The 23646-nt window shown below is 44.0% G+C and overlaps 1 protein-coding gene across 1 annotated transcript in view; it reads right to left on the reverse strand.

The window, feature by feature from the left end:
* The window catches only part of RAPGEF3 (Rap guanine nucleotide exchange factor 3), a 977833-nt gene that overhangs the window by 641862 nt on the left and 312325 nt on the right, over window positions 1-23646 (reverse strand). Inside the window, exon 3 of the mRNA XM_086964721.1 lies at window positions 19004-19110. Within this exon, the coding sequence (XP_086820847.1) occupies window positions 19004-19110 (107 nt within the window). The remainder of the gene's footprint in view (window positions 1-19003; window positions 19111-23646) is intronic.

Genomic DNA, 23646 nt, shown 5'->3' on the forward strand with positions numbered 1-23646 from the left:
CTCTCTTGTGCCTTACGATGCCTGGGTGGCACATTTATCTGATATCTTTGGCAAATGCACTAATGATGCCAAAATGGAACTTAGTGAAATGATTTCCCCATTGGAGATTACTAACGTTGGGGTTACGTTAGCTTTACAAGCTAGTGTTGGAGGAAGGGCCCCTGGACCCAATGGGGTACTGGTAGATGTTTTTAAATCAGCTACAGAACTCTTTTGGCCTATCCTCACACAGGTGTTCAATGCAGCTGTAGTAGATAAGATTCCATCTTAATGGGGAGTTTCAATAATTGTGAAACATTATTGTCCCATTTCTCACTTGGGCTCATAAATCAAGGTAATGAGCAGAGTTTTATTATATAGCCTGGAGAAATGGGCACAAGAACAATCTATGTTATCCCTGTTGCAGTATGGTTTTAGAAAGCAGATAGGGACTGTAGAACAATATATACATTTGGAGCTGCTAATTGGAAAGTACACCAAGGCCAAGTCAGGAGTTTTATATCTTTGTTTTGCAGATTGAAGCATAAATACTAGGGGGCGTGGCAAACCGCCGAACATGGCAGACGCAGACTAAGAGAGCTCCGGAGCCCGGATAAAATCATCCTGTGCCATTGACGTATGTTGTGCCCTATCGAGCCTGACAGGGCGGGAAAATGTAGCAGAATACTCAAGGCAGTCCCATAAATGTTTTGAGGGCTCGTGGGTGCCGTAGGGACTGAAAGTAATTATCCTGAGCCTGCGAAGTGGCAGCCATTGCTCAATGAAGCGGGGACGGTGACGAGGCAGAACAAGGTGCAAATCGCCACGTAGCCGCTGTGTCTATGTGGCGAAAAAGAACCTAAAGTAAGTACCCGCCGGCTGTCCCCACTGTTTCCTGGTTGCCGTGGAGTGCGTACTGTGGCGAGAATTAAGCCCAGGCCCCCAGGGCTAGAGATTGCATATGGCGAACGCCGGGGGTGCTGAGGAGTGAGGCCTACTCTGACAGACATCAGGAGTGGTTGTATGACCCACAGCCCCTCTTCAACCTCCCCCTCCTGTGCACGAGGGCCCTCCCGGAGACTGCCTTGAGCGCCCGGCGGGCCACTGAGTGTGGCGGTGACTGCGGACAGCACCATACGGAGTGCATAGGAGGAGGAACGGACCGTCGGACTGAGCCTGTGTCTTCACCTTGTTGCAACGCTGGGTGCAAACATCATTGAAACTTGAGGGGCGCGATGATTAGACAGCACTAGAAAGAAGCTGGGTAGCTGTATACCTTACTGTGGCAGTATGAGAGCTTCTCCTCTACACCCACCCTCGCAACATGCATGACCGCTGCTACCCCGAAGGTTAGAACCCATGGAAGCAAGCTAAAGTAGTATCCTTGCTTAAAAAACCTACTTTTGATTTCTCCAAACCATGAAACTACCACCCAATCTCACTGCTTCCGTTTCTGTCTAAAATTCTGGAAGCCCACGTGAATAACACACTTACGCAATTCTTAGAAAGCAATAATATTCTTGACAGTTCACAGAATGGTTTCCGTCCTCGGTATAGTACCGAGTCGGCCCTGTTAGCGGTGGTTGAACATCTCAAATCCGTGCTAGATTCCGGCAACATGTCAGTTTTGGTGCTGCTGGATCTAAGCGCGGCATTTGACACAGTCTCACATGTAATCCTGCTCCACAGGCTGGAGGAGATAGGAATTGGAAATACTGCTCTAGCTTGGTTCTCTTCCTTCCTCTCTGAGCGGACGTTCCAAGTGACTGCTCCCCCTTTTGCTTCTCAGGTTCACCGGCTTCGTTGTGGGGTTCCTCAGGGCTCCACACTGAGCCCTACGCACTTTAACATTTATATGAGCCCTTTGGCCAGGATGGCCAAGGCAAGAGGAATGTCCCTGGTGTCATACGCCGATGACACGCAACTGGTGCTAATTACAAAAAACAATTTGATGGACAGAATGTAGATCAATGTCTTACATTCTGCTCACACTATCTAATAAACTTGGGCTTTATATTGGATAAAGATCTGAATTTCGAAATACATGCTAAAACAGTGGCCGGGAAATGCTTTGGGATACTACGTGGCCTGAGACCGATTCTGGGACTTTTTGATGCCTAGACACGCAAGTTGATTGTTCAAGCTTCTATCCTGGCTCGCCTGGACTACTGCAATGTGCTTCTTCTCGGATCGAATAAATCTGTGATGAGGAAATTGCAGTGGGTCCAGAATGTGGCAGCACGTGCCATCTTTGCCCTGCCAAAATTCAGCCACGCCTCTAACCTCCTCTACCGTCTCCATTGGCTGCCCATCGAGAAGAGGGTTAGCTTCAAGACGCTCTGTACCACGCACAAGATATTGGCAGGAATAGCCCCAGACATTCTTAATGAGCTGTACACCCTGTACACTCCAGCACGCGCCTTGCGCTCAGCAAACTAGTGTCTGCCACGCAATCCTCGTATACATAAAGTGAGATCTGTCGGCTGCTCTTTTAAATGACTGGCTCCCACACTCTAGAATTCCCTTCCTCTCTACATCCGAGCCAAGCTGGATCATAAGATCTTTAGACGGCATGTGAAACCTGGCTCTTCTCTCAGATCTAATCCCTGCCTAAGCTCTCCGCTCTGTTCTGCTTCAGCGCTGGGACGCCTTTTTGCCAAGGCAGCCATGCGCTCTATAAATACTCTAAGAAGAAGATAAGTAAGGACCAGAGGGGGGTAGAGCATTGTGGAGGAATCAAGGGTTGTTACTGTGGGGGGCGATATCGGCAGGTGGGATATTACCGATCCTCCTGACCCTGGCTCCATTGCCCCACGATCTAGAGGAGACTGAGCCCTGCGGGATGAACACTTAAAAAATGGCCCAGTGGTGTGTGGGTTGAAGCTCTGTCATGGTGCGCGGCATGAAGTCATTGCGGTGGCTCCCTAAACACTGATCAGTTATTTACCCACCAGCCCAGACAAATACCATAGAGTGAGTCATAAAGACGGTCTCACCATCTGGGCAGGAGCCTAGTGTGGGAGGCAGATCCCCATCGCCACTACCAGAAGAAATCTGACTAGAAAGTTAATTTGGACTGCAAATTAAGGAGTTTACATCCAAACACAAGACATATCGAGTGCCTGCACCACAAACGACGACTCAGATACGTCTGGAACAGTTCTGACCTGGGGTGGCAACGACGGTCCTGTTCCTTTGCTAATAGCAGACCTGGTAGGTTATACAGCAAGGGACATGGGGTGTCCAAAAGGGAAGCTGCAGGAGGCTTCTGGCCCTAGCTCACAATCCACAGAGGAGCAAGAACATCCTACATTTCCCCCCTCACTCTCCTGTATATCACCAACTGGAGAAGTGGTGACTCCAGACAAGCTGGACCTAATATTGCAAGAAGTTAAAGAGTCCCGAAGGTCGATAGAACAACAGATTGGCTTGCTCACCACTGGCTTCATGTTGCTAAAGTCTGATCATACTAAGCTAGCATCAAAGGTGAAGGCTAATCGTGATACTCTGGCAGAAATCGTACCACAGTAAAAGGAACACAAATTACAAATACAGACATTGCAGCAACAGGTGACAGGCCTCTTAGATAGAGCTGAGGACGCAGAAGGCAGAGCTAGGCGGAACAACATCTGCGTCATAGGTCTTCGGAAGCGTAGTGAAGGATCCGACGCTGCCACATTCATGGAACAGTGGTTCTGAGATCATGTAGCTCCTGAAGGTCTCTCGAACCTCTTTTGTATAGAACGAGCCCCATAGAATACTTACCAGGAGACCTAAAGTGAGCGCCCCACCGAGGCCACTGATAGTCAGAATTCTGAATTAGAGAGACCGGGATGTACTTCTTCAAAAGGCTAGAGAGCAGCCCCAGATCTGCTACAAAAATGGTCAAGTGTCATTATACCCGGACTACACCCTTATGGTTCAGCGTCCACGATCCTCATTTCAGCCTGTCACAAAAAAATTGTGGGATATGGACCTCAGGTATGCACTGTTATTTCCTACCCGATTAAAAATTATACAGAGAACTTATTTTTTTTAAAGCCCGGAAGACGCAGAGGAGTGGATGGAGGTCATGGACCCAGCCTTACAGCCCGAAACTTCCTATCGTAATCAGCCAAGCAATCCCACTCGAATGCAAGGACCACATTTGTGTCGCAATGTAAAGACCTCCAACTGCAAATCGACCCACAGCCCCACCCATGAACAGGTACAGAAAAGAAAAGACAAAGTTCTGGCTGCAAAGACCACATTCAGAGAAAATACCCTGCATATGGACTCTGACTCATCGGAAGGAAGTATCGCACAATCTGATTCGGAGGGCAGTCTTGCCTTGTTCCATACTATGAGACCTTAGACTGCTGATAAATTACTGGGCTGCTGAACGCTGGAAGCTACTGCCCTGCCTCCACATGTGTCTATAGAATAGTAACGGTGATGGCACACACTCTTACGGACATGTATATCCTTTTTTCAGTGATTACAACGGCAATAGATAGCTACTATACCATGTCTGGCGAAAGCAACAAACCCCCAACTGCGCATACACTAGTTCAATGCAGCAAAATGTTTCTCGTTGTATTCATAGTTTGGTCCAGCACAGTTCACTGGCTGGGCCTTGTTTTAGAAGTTCAAGGGGGGTTAATATGTTCTAACACACACTCAAAGTCACGTCCTACATATTGGCCCCCTGCCTGTACCTCAATCTATCATACTATTTACATCACAAGATGCATAGGCAATACACATACATCTTAATTACATGTAATTTTCCGGGTTTAGGATCAGTACAAAAAAGACACAGGATGCATGCGCAATTGCTTAGGCGCAAATAGTGTTCTTACAGGAGTCCCATCTAACTATATCGGAAGCTGCAAAAATGCGGAAGAAATGGAAGGGGAAAATATACTCTACTAATTATTCTGCCTCTGCCAGGCGTGTCACAATTTGGATCAGGTACGAGGTCCCTTTGTGGAAATCGAACAACAGGTTGACGCGCAGGGCAGATATATATTCTCCTTCATGAGACACTAGATGGCAGACATATTGTGTTGGGGAGTCTACATACTCTAAACTTTGACCAGAACAAATACCAGAGCAAAACTTCCTGGGTTATTGGCGGTGACTGTAATGCAGTAATGAATATTGAACTAGATCGTTCTGAAAAATGTAACCTACAAGGAGAACTCCTTCTACACCCCAGTTCACCAATTACACACCAGAATTGATAGAATCCCATGCTCCCTTTCCATAGACACACAAATATCACACGCTACATACTTAGCAAAAACTTTTTCGGACCATAATGCATTAGAAGTCCACAATACCTGGGGTAGAGTCCCCACTCCTGTCCCCACGTGGAGGCTATGGCCACAATTAATAGAAGACGCCGTATTCTGCTCGACCCCATCTACTGCAATAGCAAACTACTTTTCTGACAACGGCGGTACTGCGTCCTCGACATTAGTAGAATGGGATGCGCTTAAGGCAGTAATTCAGGGAACTGCGATTGGTGCCACAGTGGGTGCGAGACAGAAAGTACATAAAAATTTGAAATCAGTAGAGGATGACATGGGTGGGTCGGAGCAGGAAGAGCAAGCGACCCAGAGAAACATGTTGCTCTACAAGAGGCGCACATCACGTATGCTGAACTGCTGGAGACCCTCTGAGTAATTGTTTACAGGGCCTTCACCCAATTAAAACATACAGATCCAGATAAATCAGGGACACTTCAGGTGAGAATTTTGAGGGAAGCCCCCCCGCCCACTGTGATCAGTCAAATTGCCATGCCTGGGGGACATACAGTGTACACTCAGCAGGGTATAAATAATTCTTTCTGTACATACTATGCAACATTCTACAACAAGCTGGCCCCTATAGACAATACCCTAATAGATTAATTTTTGGCAGACCTACCTTATCCCCAAATCCCTAAAGGGGCACGGGAAAGTCTAGCAGGCCCTATTACGAGAGCTGAAATAAAGACCGCTATCAATGGACTCCCACGCAATAAAACACCGGGACTGGATGGCCTACCAATAGAGTTCTGCAATGCTTATTCTGAAATCTTAGTCCAACAATTAGAAGCCCTCTATAGAACCTCACTGGAACTAGGCCGCCTCCCTTGCACTACCCAGCATGCTCTGGTAGTCACACTTCCCAAACCAGGGAGGGATGTCATGGATATTACAGGGTACTGTCCGCTCTCACTTCTGGCAACTGAATATAAAATATTAAGTAAAATACTGGCTAACAGACTCCTCCCCTATTTCCATAAATTGATACACATAGATCAATGCGGATTCATACCTGCACGCAACACGTCCCTAAAAATCAGGAGACTCCACCACATAATGGCAACCAATCTAGACCATTTAGCAAACGCTGGTTGTATAACACTCGATCTTTGACAAGTGTTCACCACACTTTCATGGGAATATATGTTTCAGGCTGGTGCGAGATTTGGGATACCCCCTGGATACATTTGCTCGCTATGTCTAATATATGAAGCTCCCACGGCCAGAGTCCAGACAGGTAGGCATTAATCAAGCGAAACCCCAATATGCAAAGGCACTCAGCAGGGATGTCCCTATCCCCATTGTAGTTTGTATTAGCGCTGGAGCCACTGGCACACCAGATGTGACAGGAAGCTAATCACGTTGAGATACTATCGGGCAACTCAGTACATTTGATATCTGAATATGCAGATGATATAATTGTGTACGTGCAAGACCTCCTGGGTGAGTTAGACCCTATACCTCGAATATTTGCATAATTCGAATACATCTTAGGCCTTGCTATACAGACTCGAAATCTAACGCCTTCTTATTTTAAAATCACGCACGCCCTGAAATGATTGATTTTGGTATGTATTGACAGCCATTGACGCCAACCATTTATAAATACTTCATATATACCGCTCACACGCGGATATGCTAGAGGGTAATCTCAATAAGGCAAAGGGGGATTACGTTTGAACAACGAGGATACCGGATCATTCGTTTATTATTATTTTAATTTTTATAACTCTCCACCAGGAACGAACATGTTGTCCCCATTTAATCTTCTAACCGAAGTGCATAATTTACCAAGATCAGTGTTCATTCACGTAAGTCACCGGCGGTTTCTTTGGTAATTCTTTCACCTGGCTACCAGTAGGTTATCTCACCCCGCCCGGCAGGCACTACTTCTACCGTGGTTACGTCCCCAGCCCTATCTTTATTCACGTAAACTACCGGCGGTCCAAATAAGCGTTTTCACCCGACCACAAGAAGGTCACTACACCCCGCTCGGCAGGCAGTGCAATCACCATGCTGACCTCGCCATGTAAGTCACCGGTGGCTTACATAAGTGGTTTTTCACCCCGCCCTGCAGGCACTTTTTACCGTGTTTACATCACCATTCCTATCCTTATTCACGTAAGCCACCGGCATTCCATATCAGCGGCCTCACCCGGCCACCAGTAGGTCACAACACCCGGATCGGCAGGCACCACAATCACCATGCTGACCTTGCCATTCCCCTCTTTGCAGGTTGCAGCATCGCAACAATCCTGTGAGATCGTGCCTGCCATAGACAACTCAGAGTGCCCTAATCCTCTTTTGGGCCCAGCTTTCCCTTCAGCCTACACTACCGATGTTCTTCTGTTTCCTTAGTCGTATCACTCACGTCATTGACCCTTCCACGTTACACTCGCATCTGCCACTCCCCTTATAACAGCGTAAATTTGTCCTTCTGGCGATCCCACTTCGAAATACTGTAACTTACCAGGCACACCTCGCAAATCAACTGCATTGTTATATGTGCACGATTTCATCACAAATTTCTTCCCTTCACTCACTATAAATCGCCACTCCCATGCATGACTCTTTTTAGAATTTTGCATGGTTCTAGATGCATGGTCCTGACAAGCTGTGTCCTTATCCTTCTTCTGCCACCTTAAATCCTCCTTTTTCTCAACAAGCAGAATTACAACTCAGGCATGTGATATCAACAGTGCTGATGATGATCCCAATAGATGTTGAAAGGGATCGAAACGCCGTCGACCACTTGAATAGTTGCACACAGTCAAATCAATGTATTCTACCAGTGTGTTAACTATCAGGGATAGCTTGTTTCTGTATTAACATTGACCTAAGCTCCCCTCCACTTGATGCCTGACCAACTTTTTGTTTGCCCTAAAACAAACCGTTTCTCTGTATGTTATCTTTGGAAATCGAATGCAGGATTGTGTCCCACTGTATTGTTTGTTTGTTCCTTCGATCATTTATCACGTTTATTTAACTAATGAAATTGTGTCCAGCTGGACACCAATAAATATAGGACTCACTGAAGGCTATATTTTATTTGTTTAACCTTATATTTTTTCTAAGGACCACTGTTGTTATTGAAAATGATCATAATAGCCGGCAGATTCATGCTAGTAGCATAGGACGGTAAAAACAATTCAACTTGGAATAGAATGTTAGAACATTGGTGGGAGGGAGATCGGGTTACAGTTAGTTTATATTAATAAAGAGCTTATCCGTAAGATAAATTGATGAACAAATTAGATGTTTCCATGTACATGTGTACCTGATGCGAGATATACAGATTATATAATGTATATGCACTACATACAGGCAATGTTATACCTTTAGCGCCAAGAAACTGTTTTGTGAATGTGCGCTTTATAAATTGTTTTTAGCATAACATAAGATATCTACAAATATGATGAATAACGATGTAATCATGGAAATTTGATAATACCTTGTACTGGAAGTTAAAGGAAAACTAATAAAACATGATAAAGAAAAAGAAATATCATAAATACCAGAGTTAAAATGAGCAGGGTCACTCAAGGGATTTTAATATTTTCTTCCAAATTGGGTAACCGCCCCATTAAGGAAATGGTTGAAATGTATAATGCTAGAGGGGTGTCCACTGCTTCTTATGGGGCTGGTCTCTTGAGCTATACTAATTACACTACCCTACAAGTGGAGGAAAACACTTTTTGAAACAGCTACTTTGCTTGCCAACTTGTGTCTCTACTGTGATTGTTCATCAGGAGGCAAGCCTGCAGTACTTAGAAGATTTACTTCTTATAAGACCTATGGTATTATGGCTATCATTATGGGCGAACATGTTTTACTAGATTATTATTTTAGATTGTTTAGCCTCGGATAATCCCATGGTTATCATATATTAATTCCAATTTTACATATGGTCAGACCCTGTCCAGGTGCTATCATTGACTAAGAGGATGAGTAAAGATACTTTTTTCCAGTACAGATTTGGACAGCAATTGGCTGCTAACAATAGAAAATCCTCGGTCATCATATATATGTCATATGAGATAGAGAAGGATGGTTACAACTATTTATCTGGTGTAACAAGTCTGCAACACCGTTTTATCTAGCTACGATTAATATGTGGCATTGTACATCACTTGGTGGCTTTTACAACCATGAATTCCTGGCCTCCTGATCAGACTCCATGTCCATGTGTTGGACGAAGTAAGCGAAGTGCAATGCACCTTTTATTGTTTCAGAATCTAAGGAGTTTTTCTCTAAAATCTATCTTTGTTAGATACAACATCCAATCATGCAAAGCTGCTATGAAATATTTATGGCATTACGTGAACCCTTTGCATGTTACAATGTGGCACATTTAATTTAGAATATCACCTTGTAAGGTAAAGTCTTTTCATATTAGATTTTCTTTGATTTTTAATTGTCTTTTGTATGGATTTAAAAGATCGATTTTATAGTGATGTAATTTTATTGGGATCACTATTTTATTTAAATGTACTTCAATGGCTGTTTTCAATTAGCCAAATACCGTTTAAGAACGGAACTGAGTTGTGCCACATTGTAAAGGCAGTCTGTCAGTATTCTTCTGAACCATTTCAATAATTGTGTGGTCACCTGGCACCAGCACAACTAGACAGGGGTCTAGTACTTTAGGCAGTGGTGGTGGGGCTACAATTTCACCAGAGTCAGACTGGGACAGAAAATAGGTCCAGGCATCAACATAGAATGGCTCCCATCAGTTTGTTAGACAGCTGAAAAAAGTGGACAATGCTGGCAAATTGAGGCAGCCTTGAACTTGTAAAGATACACTGTATTGTGCTCTGCAAGGCATGGAGGATTGCTCGGATTTGAGCTTGCTGCAGGCAATGTTTGTTTAAATATCAGGGGAATCAACTGTTAAAACAGGTCCACAAACAGCAAAAAACTGCCAACATTCCTGACCTGTCAGATCAGTCGATCAGGCACTGCCCGATTGACCTCTAGGCCAGTCCAACCTTGCATTTCACACAAAGGGGACAGAGACACCCTGAAAGCCAATAGTAGAATACACGTTGGGTAAGCCAACAGATCGGCTTTAATTTGCACATTAACACATGCAAACAGTATATCTTCATGCCTGTTCTTGCAAGTTGTACATTAAAGGTGGATCTTTTGGCTGTGCCACTGCATTCCCTGAGACACAGAGCACTGCTGGAGCTCAGTGAGTGTTCGTAGACCTGCGAGCATCATAGATCTGTAAAAGTACTGGCCCTTACAACGCAATCTCTTAGTCAAGTCATTAAACATTTTTCCCCATTGGTCGTATGGAGCTTTGTTGGTTGATGTGAAACATTGAATAAGAGATGATATCAACAATACGTTACTAACTTGAGAAGACAATGTGACTCCACAGTAAGGACCAGGAATAACCGAATATAGTGAAGGCAGTGCTTAATTTCTGAAAAGGGAAGTGCCAGGGCCCTCGTAAGAAGGCCACTGAAGCTTGCATCATCCATTGCTACTGTCAGCGCTGCCAGGGAATGTACCAACTCAACTAGTAACGATCACACGCCTACAAATGTGACAACACAGACTATTCCAGGCACCCAAAGCTGTAAGAATGGTTTGGGAGGCAGGGATTATTCATTTAAATCTATATTGAATAAATAATCAATTATTGTTCTCCTCATCTCTAAATTAGTCAAACAGAGCCACCATGTGTCAGACTATCAGAAGTGCTGGAGTTGAAAATTTAGTGCTGGTGCCGAGCACCAGAAACCACCGGCTCAAATTAAGCACTGGTTGAAGGATTTCATAATGGATTATCAATCGATGCAGTATATAAGGAGACCAAAAATAAGTTCAATAAGTACAGCATTACAGCCGATAAGCTGAAATATCTCAGTAGGATGAGTCATAATAAGAGCATAGAAGGTATCAGCATGATCAGACTTCAGTATAGGTCTTTGAAAAAGGATATAAGTATTTAGCATAAAGTTGCACACTTGCAAGAATAAGGAAAGCAGAGAGGTATGTAGCCTTTGAAGTCTGAATGGAATCTCAGTGCTCTCCAACTGTGATAACACCAATTTAAAAGTAACTGAAGACTCAAAAATATCCCTTTCTCCTTTCACACCACCAGGGACCAACTAAATCCTTACTTGAGTGCATTTGCAACATCCCTTTAGTTTCCCATCGCAGCAAACTAACACTACAGTTCTCAACCTTGAACAGTTCTCCGTTCTGCTACACAATGAAAAGAAAGCTTCTTTTCTACCATTAACTTTCCATGTTAAATGCCAAGTTCTTCTCTCCAGGCCTTACTATCAGCAGTCAAATACAAGCAATACGCCTTTCTCTAACTAACTAGAATCATGATAGTAAACCTGCAAGGAAAGAGAGAACATGCTGGCAAAGCAAAACGCATTTCAATTGAGGCTTACAGTCAGGCTAATTTAACAGAGTATTTAATATGCATTTCAAATACATAGTTATACATGTTCATGTGCAACTTGAAAAATAAATGTAAAATGTAAGAGTACATGTTTATATGTTTCATCTGAACATTAGTGTACACGTATATAAATCTCTAGCATCTACAATGATTAGGTTTCATTAATGCATTTAAGTGCTTCCCACATGTTTATTAAGCTAAGACACACAGTAAATATAATGTCAGTTACAATTATGAAATTGCAAATTTGTGAGGTGAAAGAGTGGAGCCTAAATTGCGCTTCTTCACAGGGTTGGTACCAAATGAATCCTGTGCATATCTGACACATAGAACAGAACGCATTAAAAGCAACATAAGCACCATCATCAACAATTGCTTCAAAAGAACAAGAAGATGCATGTGGGAGGATCTTCCAGTGAGGCCAAGAATGCCCTCCCACATACATTGAGAAGTACTCTTATATGAATCCCATTAAGGTGTGAAAAATAACCTGGGATGAAGAATACCACTGTGAACTTCTATCTGGCTGTCATAAAACGAGGGGTTCAACAAGATCTCAAAAGGAAGAGGTATCCACTAGGAATAATAAGCTGGAAATATGTTCAAACTGTAAAAACATATGTGTTGGTCGTTATACAGCACAGAACTAGCCGGAGACCAACAGAGGGTTGCACAGTAAGGGAGGTGAGTGAAAGTTATGCAAAATTGTATACATAGAGTGGGAGTTTAAATATTTTTGTTACACACATTTACTATACTATCTCACACATTTCCATTTTAGGCACACTGAGATTGCATGACTTTCCAGAACTGCTCAATTTTCAATCAATTGCCAAGCTGGAATCAAACCGAGGCCCGCTGATTAACAGCTCAGCCACTCAACTACATCTCCTTCCTTAATTGATGTAATAATGCGTTAAAAACAGGGTAAGAATTCCGAAAGGAGTTGTTAATGCTTCAAACATTCGATTTCAGCAATCCTTGTGAACACTCACAATATGTTGCCATTTTGTTGTAAGCATTGGGCCGTATCCCTTATCCTGCCTAGTGAGTAGACCGAATGCAAATCATTTTCGTATTTAGATATATGTAGGGATAGCACCTTGATTATGTTGCCTCTTGTTTAAGGATCAGGTTTGTCTATTGCGTATAAACAATGGGTTAAAGTTATAGGTACATATGGAGGATAGATAATAAGTAAATGTAATCTAGTCTAATATTGTCATTGAGAGGTGATGGTGATATCTTTTGCCCAGTATCTCCCATATATCACCAAAACCTGAGATGGTAATGACAAGGTACCCTTTAGACACTCCACTCAATGCAATTGCACTCTACGCCACTGCAATCTACTATGCACCATTCTACTCAAAGTTACTGCACTTTATGCCAATAACTCGACACCACTTCACCCAAAACCACTGCACTCTATGCCAATCTACTCTTTGTTGCTGTACTCCATTAAGCTCTACTCCACTCTACTGTATGCCACTCCACGCTACAGCACTTCATGCTATAACACTCCACGCTAAAACACTCCATGCTACAACACTCTCTGCCCCTCTACGACACTACTCCACTCTATGGCGCTCTTTGCAACTCCCTCTATGTCTCTATGTCACTTTACTCCACACTGTTCTATAACGCTACTCCACTTCACTCCATTTCACTCCAATGCATCACCTGAGCATCACCTCCACACCAGCACACCTCCACCTCAGTCTGCCCTTGGAATCTGGCATCTGTTGATTCTCCCCTAGTGTCTGTCTGCTGCTCATGTGGTAATTCAGGTACTATTTACCAACCTTCGACCCTTCCGCATTAAAAACAAAAAACTATAACAAGTATTGGAACAGGCAAGAAGAAGTTGGCAGCACCGCAAGGACAAAAAAAGTAGAAGACATTTTTATATTCTTTCTTTAATAGGATTGTTCAGTTGTACATAACGTCTTCTTGGTTATATTTAAGGTAACAAAAAGCTTATAATACTTTTATATTATAATTTTTCAACATACTGCACAGTAGCCACATTGCTCTACAACATAGCTTAAAAACATTGGCAAAGCCAACAGCTCTGGATAAACACTTACAAGGTCCCAAAGGCGAGACCTATTGGCTATGCTAATGCTTGTTTATATTATAAGCTGTTTTACTCAAAGTCAAGATAACAATGGCGATTGATTGAAATTAGAATGTTTAGCTTTTATTTAACTGTCACAAATACATTTTTGATAAACAAAATAGGCAATGGTGATGTCAGCAGATGTATGCTGATCTGTGGTTTCAGATTGTAGGAAGGTAGGATCCTTCTGCATGTGTACCCCCACTTTTTGCCTGATGCTAAGCTGTTTTTTGACTAGTTTGACTGGGATCCTGATAATCAGGACCACAGTCTATCTGCTTTCTCCCTAAATTGTTGTGTTCAGTACTTAGGTACCCAGATTGGATACTGGGGTATGAATATCAGTCCCTAGTATATGGTACACATGTACCCAGGGCATAGGTACCCCAGAGGTCTCCCAAGGTCTGAAGCACATATTATGCCACCCACTAGAGACAATTCAAAATGGAACTACAGGTCTGTCATTGCAGCCTGTGTAAGTTGGTGCATGCACAACTTACTAAAGAGATAGGTTTACTATATCTAAGGGTGACTGCACTTAAAATCTATAAGTCACCCCTATAGCAGGCTTTCAAAATATTAAAGGCAGTATGCTTGGTTCTAAGTGAGAGTGTGCCCCTGCACGAGCATGACACCCCTGCAGCCCACGGAGTCCATTCTCCCGGGTTGTCAGTGAAGCAACCATATACTAATATAGATGGGCATTATGACACTGCGCAATAACCAACTCGAAAACGGCTGCAACACGCCCTATCATGTTTGATGTCAAACATTTTGAAATCTGGAGGTATGATTCCACTCATCGGGAGAGCCATCCGTTAAGCTCTCAGTGTTCCTGGTAACAGTCTTCTAGTCCCAGACAGCACAAACTGGTTACTGCCAACCAGAGACAAATTTCTCCCCTCCTGCTGCTGACCAAGCTCAAGCAGGGGAAGGCAGAACAATAGGCATCCTGTCACAGGGAGGTATGACCACCTACTGGGACAGGATTTAGTGTATTAGGGCTATGTGAGTGGTCTTGCCAGCGACTTAAAGTCTGCATGAGAGGCACATTTGGTGTCTCTGTGCATAGTCCAGTTCAAACCAGTCCTGGGAGCCGTAGGCTCACACTCTGGCACAAAACTGGACAACAGACATTGGAGTAACCTCTTCCCTGTCCAGACCCTCCCCTGGGAGGGTCCCCTGAATCTTCCCAACCCTTTCCTTAGGGTACTTAAGAGCATACCTGGGTGTAGGTCCTTATATTCATCATGGACAAGATTCAGAACTCAAACCACTGCATTTCGACCATCTGAGCACTCTGGACTTCATTTGGACCTGATGTTGTCTCCCTTTCAGTCTGCTCCTATGGACAAAACAGGAGGTGGGTTTCTACATCCCTCAAGGCCCGAGCTCCTCTCTCACTCAGTTTGAGGCCAGAATCCCTCGTGGGGGCTGCAATACCCAAACCCTTGTGTACCACATACTTTTGCAAGTGCAAATGCTTGTTGGCCATTCTTCAGCAAGTGCACTGGGCTCCAAGTAGCCCCAACCTCTGGCAGATTTTCCCACCAAGATCTTCGGCGACACCGCCTCGTGGGCACCGTGGTCTGCTCCTATTGGTGAGCTGCTCAAGATCCTTTCGCGACTTTTATGCCTCCAGCCTGTGGGTCCATTTGAGGTTCATCTTAGCTTGCCCCGAGTCCTGAGCTTGTGGTGAGTCCCCTGGACCTTGCTGCCCAACGTTGCACCTTCTTGACATCCTGTGTGGGTTGCATTTGCCAAGGCTTGGTGGTGCTCCTGCCGGACACTGACCCCTTAGCACTCAACATCCTTCGCGAGACAGCTCTAGTTCAGCTCCTGGTCATCCTCAGTGTCGCCTGGTCCCCGCAGCTGCAGAGTGAAGGTCATCGACATCTATCCTGAAGCACCCAACATCGTTGGGAGCCCCTGGACACCCAGTGACCCAGACTCTGTCCCCTCTGCTTTCAGGTACTCTTCATCAAGAATTCACATTTGGATTCCTCCGGACACTTTCTCCTCTTCCAGCAGCAGCACTTTCCTGAAGTACTCCAGTGGGTTCGACAGCGGATTCCAACGCCACTTCACACCTATGCACCCGGCTTCCCTGGGATAGGTAATTTGAGTACAATGGTATCCAGTGCTTAATTTGAGCAGATGCTTTCAGGTGCTCAGCACCGGCACTTCTTTCACAGGTCGGGGGTTACAATTTCTGACCCTGGAGGTGGTGATCTCAATATTAATTGTTTAAATTCAAAATTAAAAAGAAGAACATACATTGCATGGTGACTGGCTGGTAAATGTTCATTGACAGGCCAGCATATGCCTGTCCAGGCAGGCATGATTGTGTATCACCACGTTAGTGATGATGTCATCATGCCGATCAGAAATCCAAGAAGTCATCGACAAACTACGTCTTGCATTCTATTCCCCGAGTCTGCTGCACCCTGCCACTGCCTAAGCCTCCCGTTGGATGATTGTAGCGTGGGGCTGGCTCATGACGGAGTTAAGGCAAGGAAGCTGCAAGAATGCACTTGGAACTTAGGAGTGAGGGCTCTTGAGGAAGAATAAACAAAAGTAAGTGTGGACCTTCTACTTGCTGTGTAGCCAGAGTAGCATATCCTGCAGCCCTGCATTGCTGCTATCCTCAACGTGCTCGATGCGGCTGTGGCCCAACACAACTTTTGTGCACCATAGCGTCACCTTTAGAATCTTTATGCTGCACCCCAGCATGGTAATTGCTGAGCGTGCGTGAGTCCAGTAGGCACCACAGTCATACTTTCCGGCATTGGATGTATTAAGGCTGGAGACAATGCCAGTGCTTTAGCAGTCAGAGTCACAGCAAGCTGAGCAGTGGATGCTGCTGATGCAGTTGCCATCCTGGACCTACTAATTACAGACAGCACTAGCAGTGATATCACCTGCTGTGCTCGAGCAGCTATCTGTTCTGCAAACAACCCAGTTACACTGCATTGATTAATATATGCAAAAAAAGTATTTTCATTTGGTGTACATTTTGTTTTTGCACTCGTTGTAGGTGAGAAATTAAAACATAATCTTCCTCTTCTTTAGGAAAGACAACAGGAAAACGCAGATTTCAAAATAGCAGGGACATGTATAGGCTGATGACATGGGTCACAGGCCGCAGCAGTGTTATAGATGAGAGAGAGAGCAGGAGAAAAGAGAAGAAAGAAACAACAGGAGAGGAGAGAGATAAGATGGAGCTAAGTAGAAGAAAAGGTGAGCAAATCAGATACAAAGAGAAAACAGGCATGATATGAAGAAGAGAGCATTAAGAAGAGAGAAGATAGAATGAAAGGATGTAGAGGACAGGACAGAGGAAAAAAGCAGACAAATGATAAAACGGAGACACAGCTAATCACTGCTACAAGAGTGATAGTAAAAAGAGAAGATAGAGGGCGGGGAGAGCAGTACATAGAAAAAAGTGATAAGGAAAAGGGGCAGGGCTAGAATGAATAGAGGGCAAATCAGAAATACAGGGAATAAGGCAACACACCAGGTGTGACAAAGATGATAGAAAACAATTAGGGGCATATTATCAAGGGCATTATTGCTGCTTTAGCGGCACTATTTGCCGATAAAGCAGCAATATTTTTATCGCCCAATTAGCAAGCCTGCGCTAAAATGAGTTAGCGCAAACTTTACGGTGTTAGCTGACGTTTTTTTTATCGCCTTGCATGCCAGCGATATGTATCGCTAATGACATTTAAGGTAGGCGTTACTTACCTAAATTTCACTGTGAATATTGCTAACAGCACTTTGCAGTATTATCAAAGATGACCTGCGATAAAGAAAATTGCTGTAACCCCCGATGTACGCAGGTTTTTAACACCTGAAAAAAACCTGACTAAACATGATCATACAAGAGAGACTAGCCCTGATCTCCGCCACAGAGAGCAAAGAGGTAGACCTCATGCTGCATTATTAGCCCTTATAATGTACAAAGGCGCTGTTGTCTTGTAAAGGGGGTACATTGCAGTTCATCACATCATCATCCGGCCTGTCACCTAACATTAAGAATATTGATTGTAAATTAGTAATGATTAGTTCTATATTAATACCTTTGATGTTAGCATTCACTGTTATCCAATTCATAGTTTGTCAACTTTCATGCTGCAGAGTGCGAGGCGCCTTTCAAACAGGGGGTTTTCAGGTTTCATGGCATGTTAGCTGAAATAATATTCCCGCTAACACACCACTAACATGCTGACTACATGCTATTGCATGTTTGTCTATCGCGTGTTAGCTGGAGTTTTTGCTTCCTTTCCCATACACCATCGCATGTTATCTACATCTTAATAATACGTCGATAAAAATGTGAAATGTGTCCAGGACAGAAAGCGATAAATAACATGCCGATAACTTTCGCTGGCAAGCCTTTTCTAGATAATATGCCCCTTAGAGAGGTGAGAGGATAGACTCTTAGAGCAAAGACTTAGGGGACAGATCACGTTTAGAAGATGGAGACTGAGGCAGTGAGAGTGTTGATAGTGGGGCTCACCAGAGGAAGAAGTGAGCTGTGGCCTCTTTGGCAAAATTTTCAGCACCTGCACTTATTTTTTTATACAAATTAAGCACTGGTCCTGGGTGTACAGGAAGCAGGTGATCGCTGGCATTTCCCCCCAATCATGTCCCCAACCTCTGTGCACTCCAATGGAGCAGCAACAATATAACAATGGTTCTGGTTAGGTCATAGTACACTTTTTTTCTTACGCAAGTAAGAGGTTGAGGAGAAGCACTACCCTCTCTATTGGCTGAAATTAGGCTATAACTTGTCTCTGTTGCAAGTACAGGGAGGGCCTGAAGTGCCTGCCTATGGGAAAACTGCCACTTCCAACTCCATTGCATTGCTCCAATGGGCACACAACATACATCCCTAACATTAGTTAGTGTAGAAGTCTCAAGGAGCCCAGAATTCCACACCCATACAGAAAATTGGTAGGAGCACCAAAGAATCACAGCCATCTTCACATCCCACAAGTCCCGCCTCCATGTAAACTATTTTTAACTCCATCATTTCTACATTACTGAATTTACTTCCACTCCTTTTTTCTTGTTTTGTTTTCATGTCCTTCCCGACTAGCAGTCTTTGTTTATGTGCAAAGTTTAAGGAGGCTGCATAATTAATGAAACTTATAATAATCAAGTACATGCTCATACCTGTAGGTTCTGAGGTAATACTTTCGGTCCCGGATGATGGCAGGCGATAGGCTCAACAGGTGAGTGTATAAGAGCCTTGATGCGTTCCAGATCTTTTTGGATGATACCTAAGAAGCATGTTATCAGTGAGAAAACGATCAATTAGAAAATGTAGTAGAATTGAAGAAGATTTGAAAAATGTACATGCCCAACTGTTAACAAAATGATCTTAAACATTAAGTATTTATAACTTGCAGTAGTTTTAATGTTTCTAAATTTTTAAAGATTAATCCATTCATACTAGTATATTAACATATCAAAGTACATTCTGAACTATGCGTACTGGTTAAGGCAGTAATCCACTGCGTGACATTTTCACGTGTAAATTTTACCGCCAACTTTATGTTATTTGGGGAATGTTGTACAGAAAGGTTTTGACAAGGCACTGCTGCAGTGATAGTAAGTCTGCTCATTTAAGACTTTATTAAATTCTATGAGCAAGCATCTCAGGTTGTAATTTTTGGGTGTGGCCTAGAGACAACTTTCGCTGGTTTGTCTGTCTCATGTTTAACACAAACAAATAGTATTAAAAAAATATTGAAGCTGTACATGCATACATAGGTCCAGCCACCTTTATACATTTGGTCTGTTCAAGTGTCATTCACATTATGCTAGAGCCCACCACAGCATACAGCAAAAGGTACTGAGCCAGCCCATTTCATCCACAGAGTGTCTTGCACTAAGAGTGATAGCATTCATCCTGATAACATATGTAGAGAAACTGTTAAGCAATGAACTTAAGTGTCAGACCAGGTGTGCCTGGGTTGCTGGGCCAATCAAATTTCCTCTTGTTTTTTATTTGTTTGTAAACATAAATATATAAATTAAAAAGCACGTGCATGCCAAGCTCCGACATGTTGACTTTGACAATATTTTCCGAGTTAGTTTACAGACTCTAAAGCAGTGCTTCATTTGAGCCGGTGGTATCCAGTGCTCGGCACCGGCACTTAATTATCAACATCAGCATTTATAACAGCCTACCACACGGTGGCACTGTTTGTCTAAATTAGAGATGAACGCAACATCAGTTATTTATTAATTCAATACACATTAAAAATTTGTAATACCTGCCCAAGCTATTGTTATAGGTTTGGGAGCTGAAATAGTCTGAATTATCACACATGGAGGGTGTGAAGGATAGCAGTTGTGTTACTTCTGTCACTGGCGGCTTTGGGTGTTGCAATCTGCAATGGCCACCTGACGAGGGCCCTAGCACTAATTTTTCTTTCACAAATTAAGCACTGCTCTAAAGGCATTATTCCAAGCTATACAGTCATATCTTTTCAGGTGAATGTTAGACTTTGTTTCCCAAATAGGCATTACAAGTGATGCACACATTTTGTACAGACCCCACGTGTTCTCCACGCACATATTTTGCCAGTTGGAACTTGTGAGAAGTTGGCCTGGTATATGCTGTCCACTAATTAAAGTGGCACCTTGCACCAGTTCAAACAACCCTTATGGTGATTTAAGAGGCCTTGAAAAGCTATCCAAGTGGTAGTTATGGAGAGCAGCATTCAGGCTTAGTCTTGAAGGAATGTTATGCAGCTTGTTTTACCAGAATGCAAACTTATAGTGTCAGTTAAATGAAAGGAGAACCACACAGTAGTTATAAAACAATGTATTTACTAATATAGCACTATCTAGTATGACCCAGTACCTCCTACACGGAGATAATCACAAAGCACACAATACTTAAGCACGACTCAAGTCAAGAGGACGTAGAATCGCAGGGACTTCAAGGAACCATCTAAGGTGAGTAAGTAGGGACCCCACAGAGGACGGGTGCAGTGTGGGAACACAACTGCGTGCTCCTTACAGTTCTATGGGAACGTTGCGGTTGATGTTTTAGGATTTAAGGACCCTTCCCAGTGGACTTCCGAGAAACCCTATGGAAGATAGGAGATTGGAGAGCCACTCCATCTGTGGATACTGAGGTACCCAAGTTACCTATCCCGGGGGAAGCCGGTTGCATAGGTCTGAAGTGGCGTCGGAAACCGCTGTTGATCTCAATGGAGGACTTCGAAGAGTAGCCGCTGTTGGAAGGAAGAAAAGTGTCAGTTGGAACCCAAAGGTGGGTTCTTGTCGAAGAGTACCGGAAAACAGAGGGGACAGAGTCTAGTTCACTCATGAGTGGCCAGGGACTCGGTAGACGAATGCTCACCAATGTTGGGTGCTTCAAGTGCATTGATGGAGTCCTTGACTCTGCAGCTACAGGGACCAGGAGATGTCGAGGATGACCAGGATCCACATACGAGCTGTCCCATGAAGGATGTCAAGTCCTGAGGGGTCGGTGTCCGGCAGGAGCACCAACAAGCCTAGGCAACAGCAACCTACGAAGAAGGTCAAAGATGTTTACGGTTCAAACCAGCAAGGTCCAGGAGACTAACCAGAGCAAGGGGTGTCAGGGCAGGCCTGGAGCAACCAGAGGAGCCCAAGAAAAGCAAAGTTGACCCTCAAGTGGACTCACAGGCTGGAGGCACAGGAGTCGCGAGAGGACCTCAAGCGATTTCACCAAACAACAGCCCACAGAGCACTCGGTGCGAGGACGCCAAAGTTCTTGGTTGGAAATGGTGTCAGAAGTTCGGGTTTTTCGGAGCCTAATGCACATGTTTGGGAAACACCAACAAGCATATGCACTTGCAAATGTACGCGGTTCACAAGGGTTCAGGTATTGCAGCCCTCACAAGGGATTCTGACCTCAAACTTGGTGAGAGGGCAGCTCGGATCTCATGTGACATAGAAACAAACCCACATCCTGTGTTGCTGAAGCCTTCAGAGTCCATAGGAGCTCAAGGTCAGCAGACCGGAGATGAGTGTTGCAGTGCCTGCGAATGCAGGGGAGCGACTCCTTTACTCCCTGGGAGGTATCTTTGGTTGTTCTTTATCTTCCACAGTTCCTACATGTATCCTGTATGGTGCACGGTCACAGACGATGCTTCAGACTGAAAGGGAGATGAAGACGGCACCAAATGAAGTTCAGCGAGGTCCAGAGTGTCCAGACGGTTGAAGTTCAGTGGTTTCTGGTTCAGAATCTTGTCCATGTCGAATCTAATGTCCTACAGCCAGGTAAGTCCTTAAGTACCCAAGGAAGAGGGTTTACAAGACTCACGGGACTCTCCCAGGGGAAGTTACTCCCATGTCGTTTGTCCAGTTTGGCACCAGAGCGGGAGCCAATGGCTCCCAGGACTCGCTTGAACTGGACTATGCATAGGGACACCAAATGTGCCCCTCATGCAGACTTTCAGTCACTGGCTAGCGCACCCACCCAGCCCTAATACACTAAATCCTGGCTGGGAGGTGGTCACGCCTCCCTGTGACAGGATGCCTATTGTTCTGCCTTCCCCTGCTCGAGCTTGGCTCAGCAGCAGGATGGCAGACATGTGTCTCTGGTCGGCAGCAACCATTTTGTGCTGTCCGGGACTAGAAGGCTGGTACCGGGAACACCAGGACCTCACGAAGATCGCTTCTGAGGTTTGAAATCATACCTCACACACTGGTTACGGGTGTGAGGGTATGATTCCAACATGTTTGACACCAAAGACAATAGTGTTTTTTTAGCCATTTTTTAGTTGGTCATCCCGCGGTCGCATAATGCCACTCTATATGCCGTAAATCGCTGCTTCCCTGACAACCCGTATGCTCCAGGGATTTCCTGCTCATGCAGTGGCACCCTCTCATTTAGAACTAAGCACCCTGCTTTCAGGATTGTTAAGGATTGCTATAGGGTTGACTTATAGGTTTTAAGTGCAGTGACCCTTAGATATAGTAAACATATATCTCAAGTAAGTAGTGCATGTCCCAACTTACACAGGTTGCAATGGGCAGGCCTGCAGTTCTATTTTGCATGGACTCTTATGGGTGGCATAATACATGCTCCAGCCCTTGGGAGGCTTCTGGGGTACCTATACCCTGGGTACATGTGTACCATATACTAGGGACTGACAAGCGTACCCCAGTATCCAATCTGGAGTGTACCTAAGTACATGGCCTAACAGTTTAGAGAGAAAGCAGATAGACAGGGGTCCTGATTAGCAGGATCTCAGTCAGACTAGTCAAAAACCATCTTAGTACCAGGCAAAAAGTGGGGGTACGCATGCAGAACGATCCTACCTTCCTACAGAACTCAGCTAAGTTTGTGGTGGAAAAAGATTACGTTTGGCAGCTAGGAACCAGTGAAGATCAAAGAAACATTGTTTACAAAGATGCCACCCTATTCTGACTTGCAAACCCCATAATGTGAATGTACCACAGCACAAGGAAAAAACTGCATGCAATAGAATCTCTTTCCTGGGTAGTATTGCTTCCTGATATTACCTATTAACTTTTTAATGAGGCTCTTTTTTCCGGTTAAATTACTGATAATTAATACATGTGAAACATCTAAGAACTTAGCTATTATACATCTGGTTTAATTTGCACATCATTGTTTTAAGGAAGTGTATACATGCAAAAGACAAAAGGCTCTAAATTACATACAATTTTTTGCATCTGAATAGACATTAGGTGAATCAAACGTATAATGTCTGAGCAGAGATCTCTTGATTCCAATTTGAAGATTTAGGCTTAGTGGACATTTACATGGCAGACTGCACTTACTACTT

This window comes from Lissotriton vulgaris, chromosome 1_1 (genome assembly GCF_964263255.1).
Source record: "Lissotriton vulgaris chromosome 1_1, aLisVul1.2, whole genome shotgun sequence".
Classification (NCBI taxonomy): domain Eukaryota; kingdom Metazoa; phylum Chordata; class Amphibia; order Caudata; family Salamandridae; genus Lissotriton; species Lissotriton vulgaris.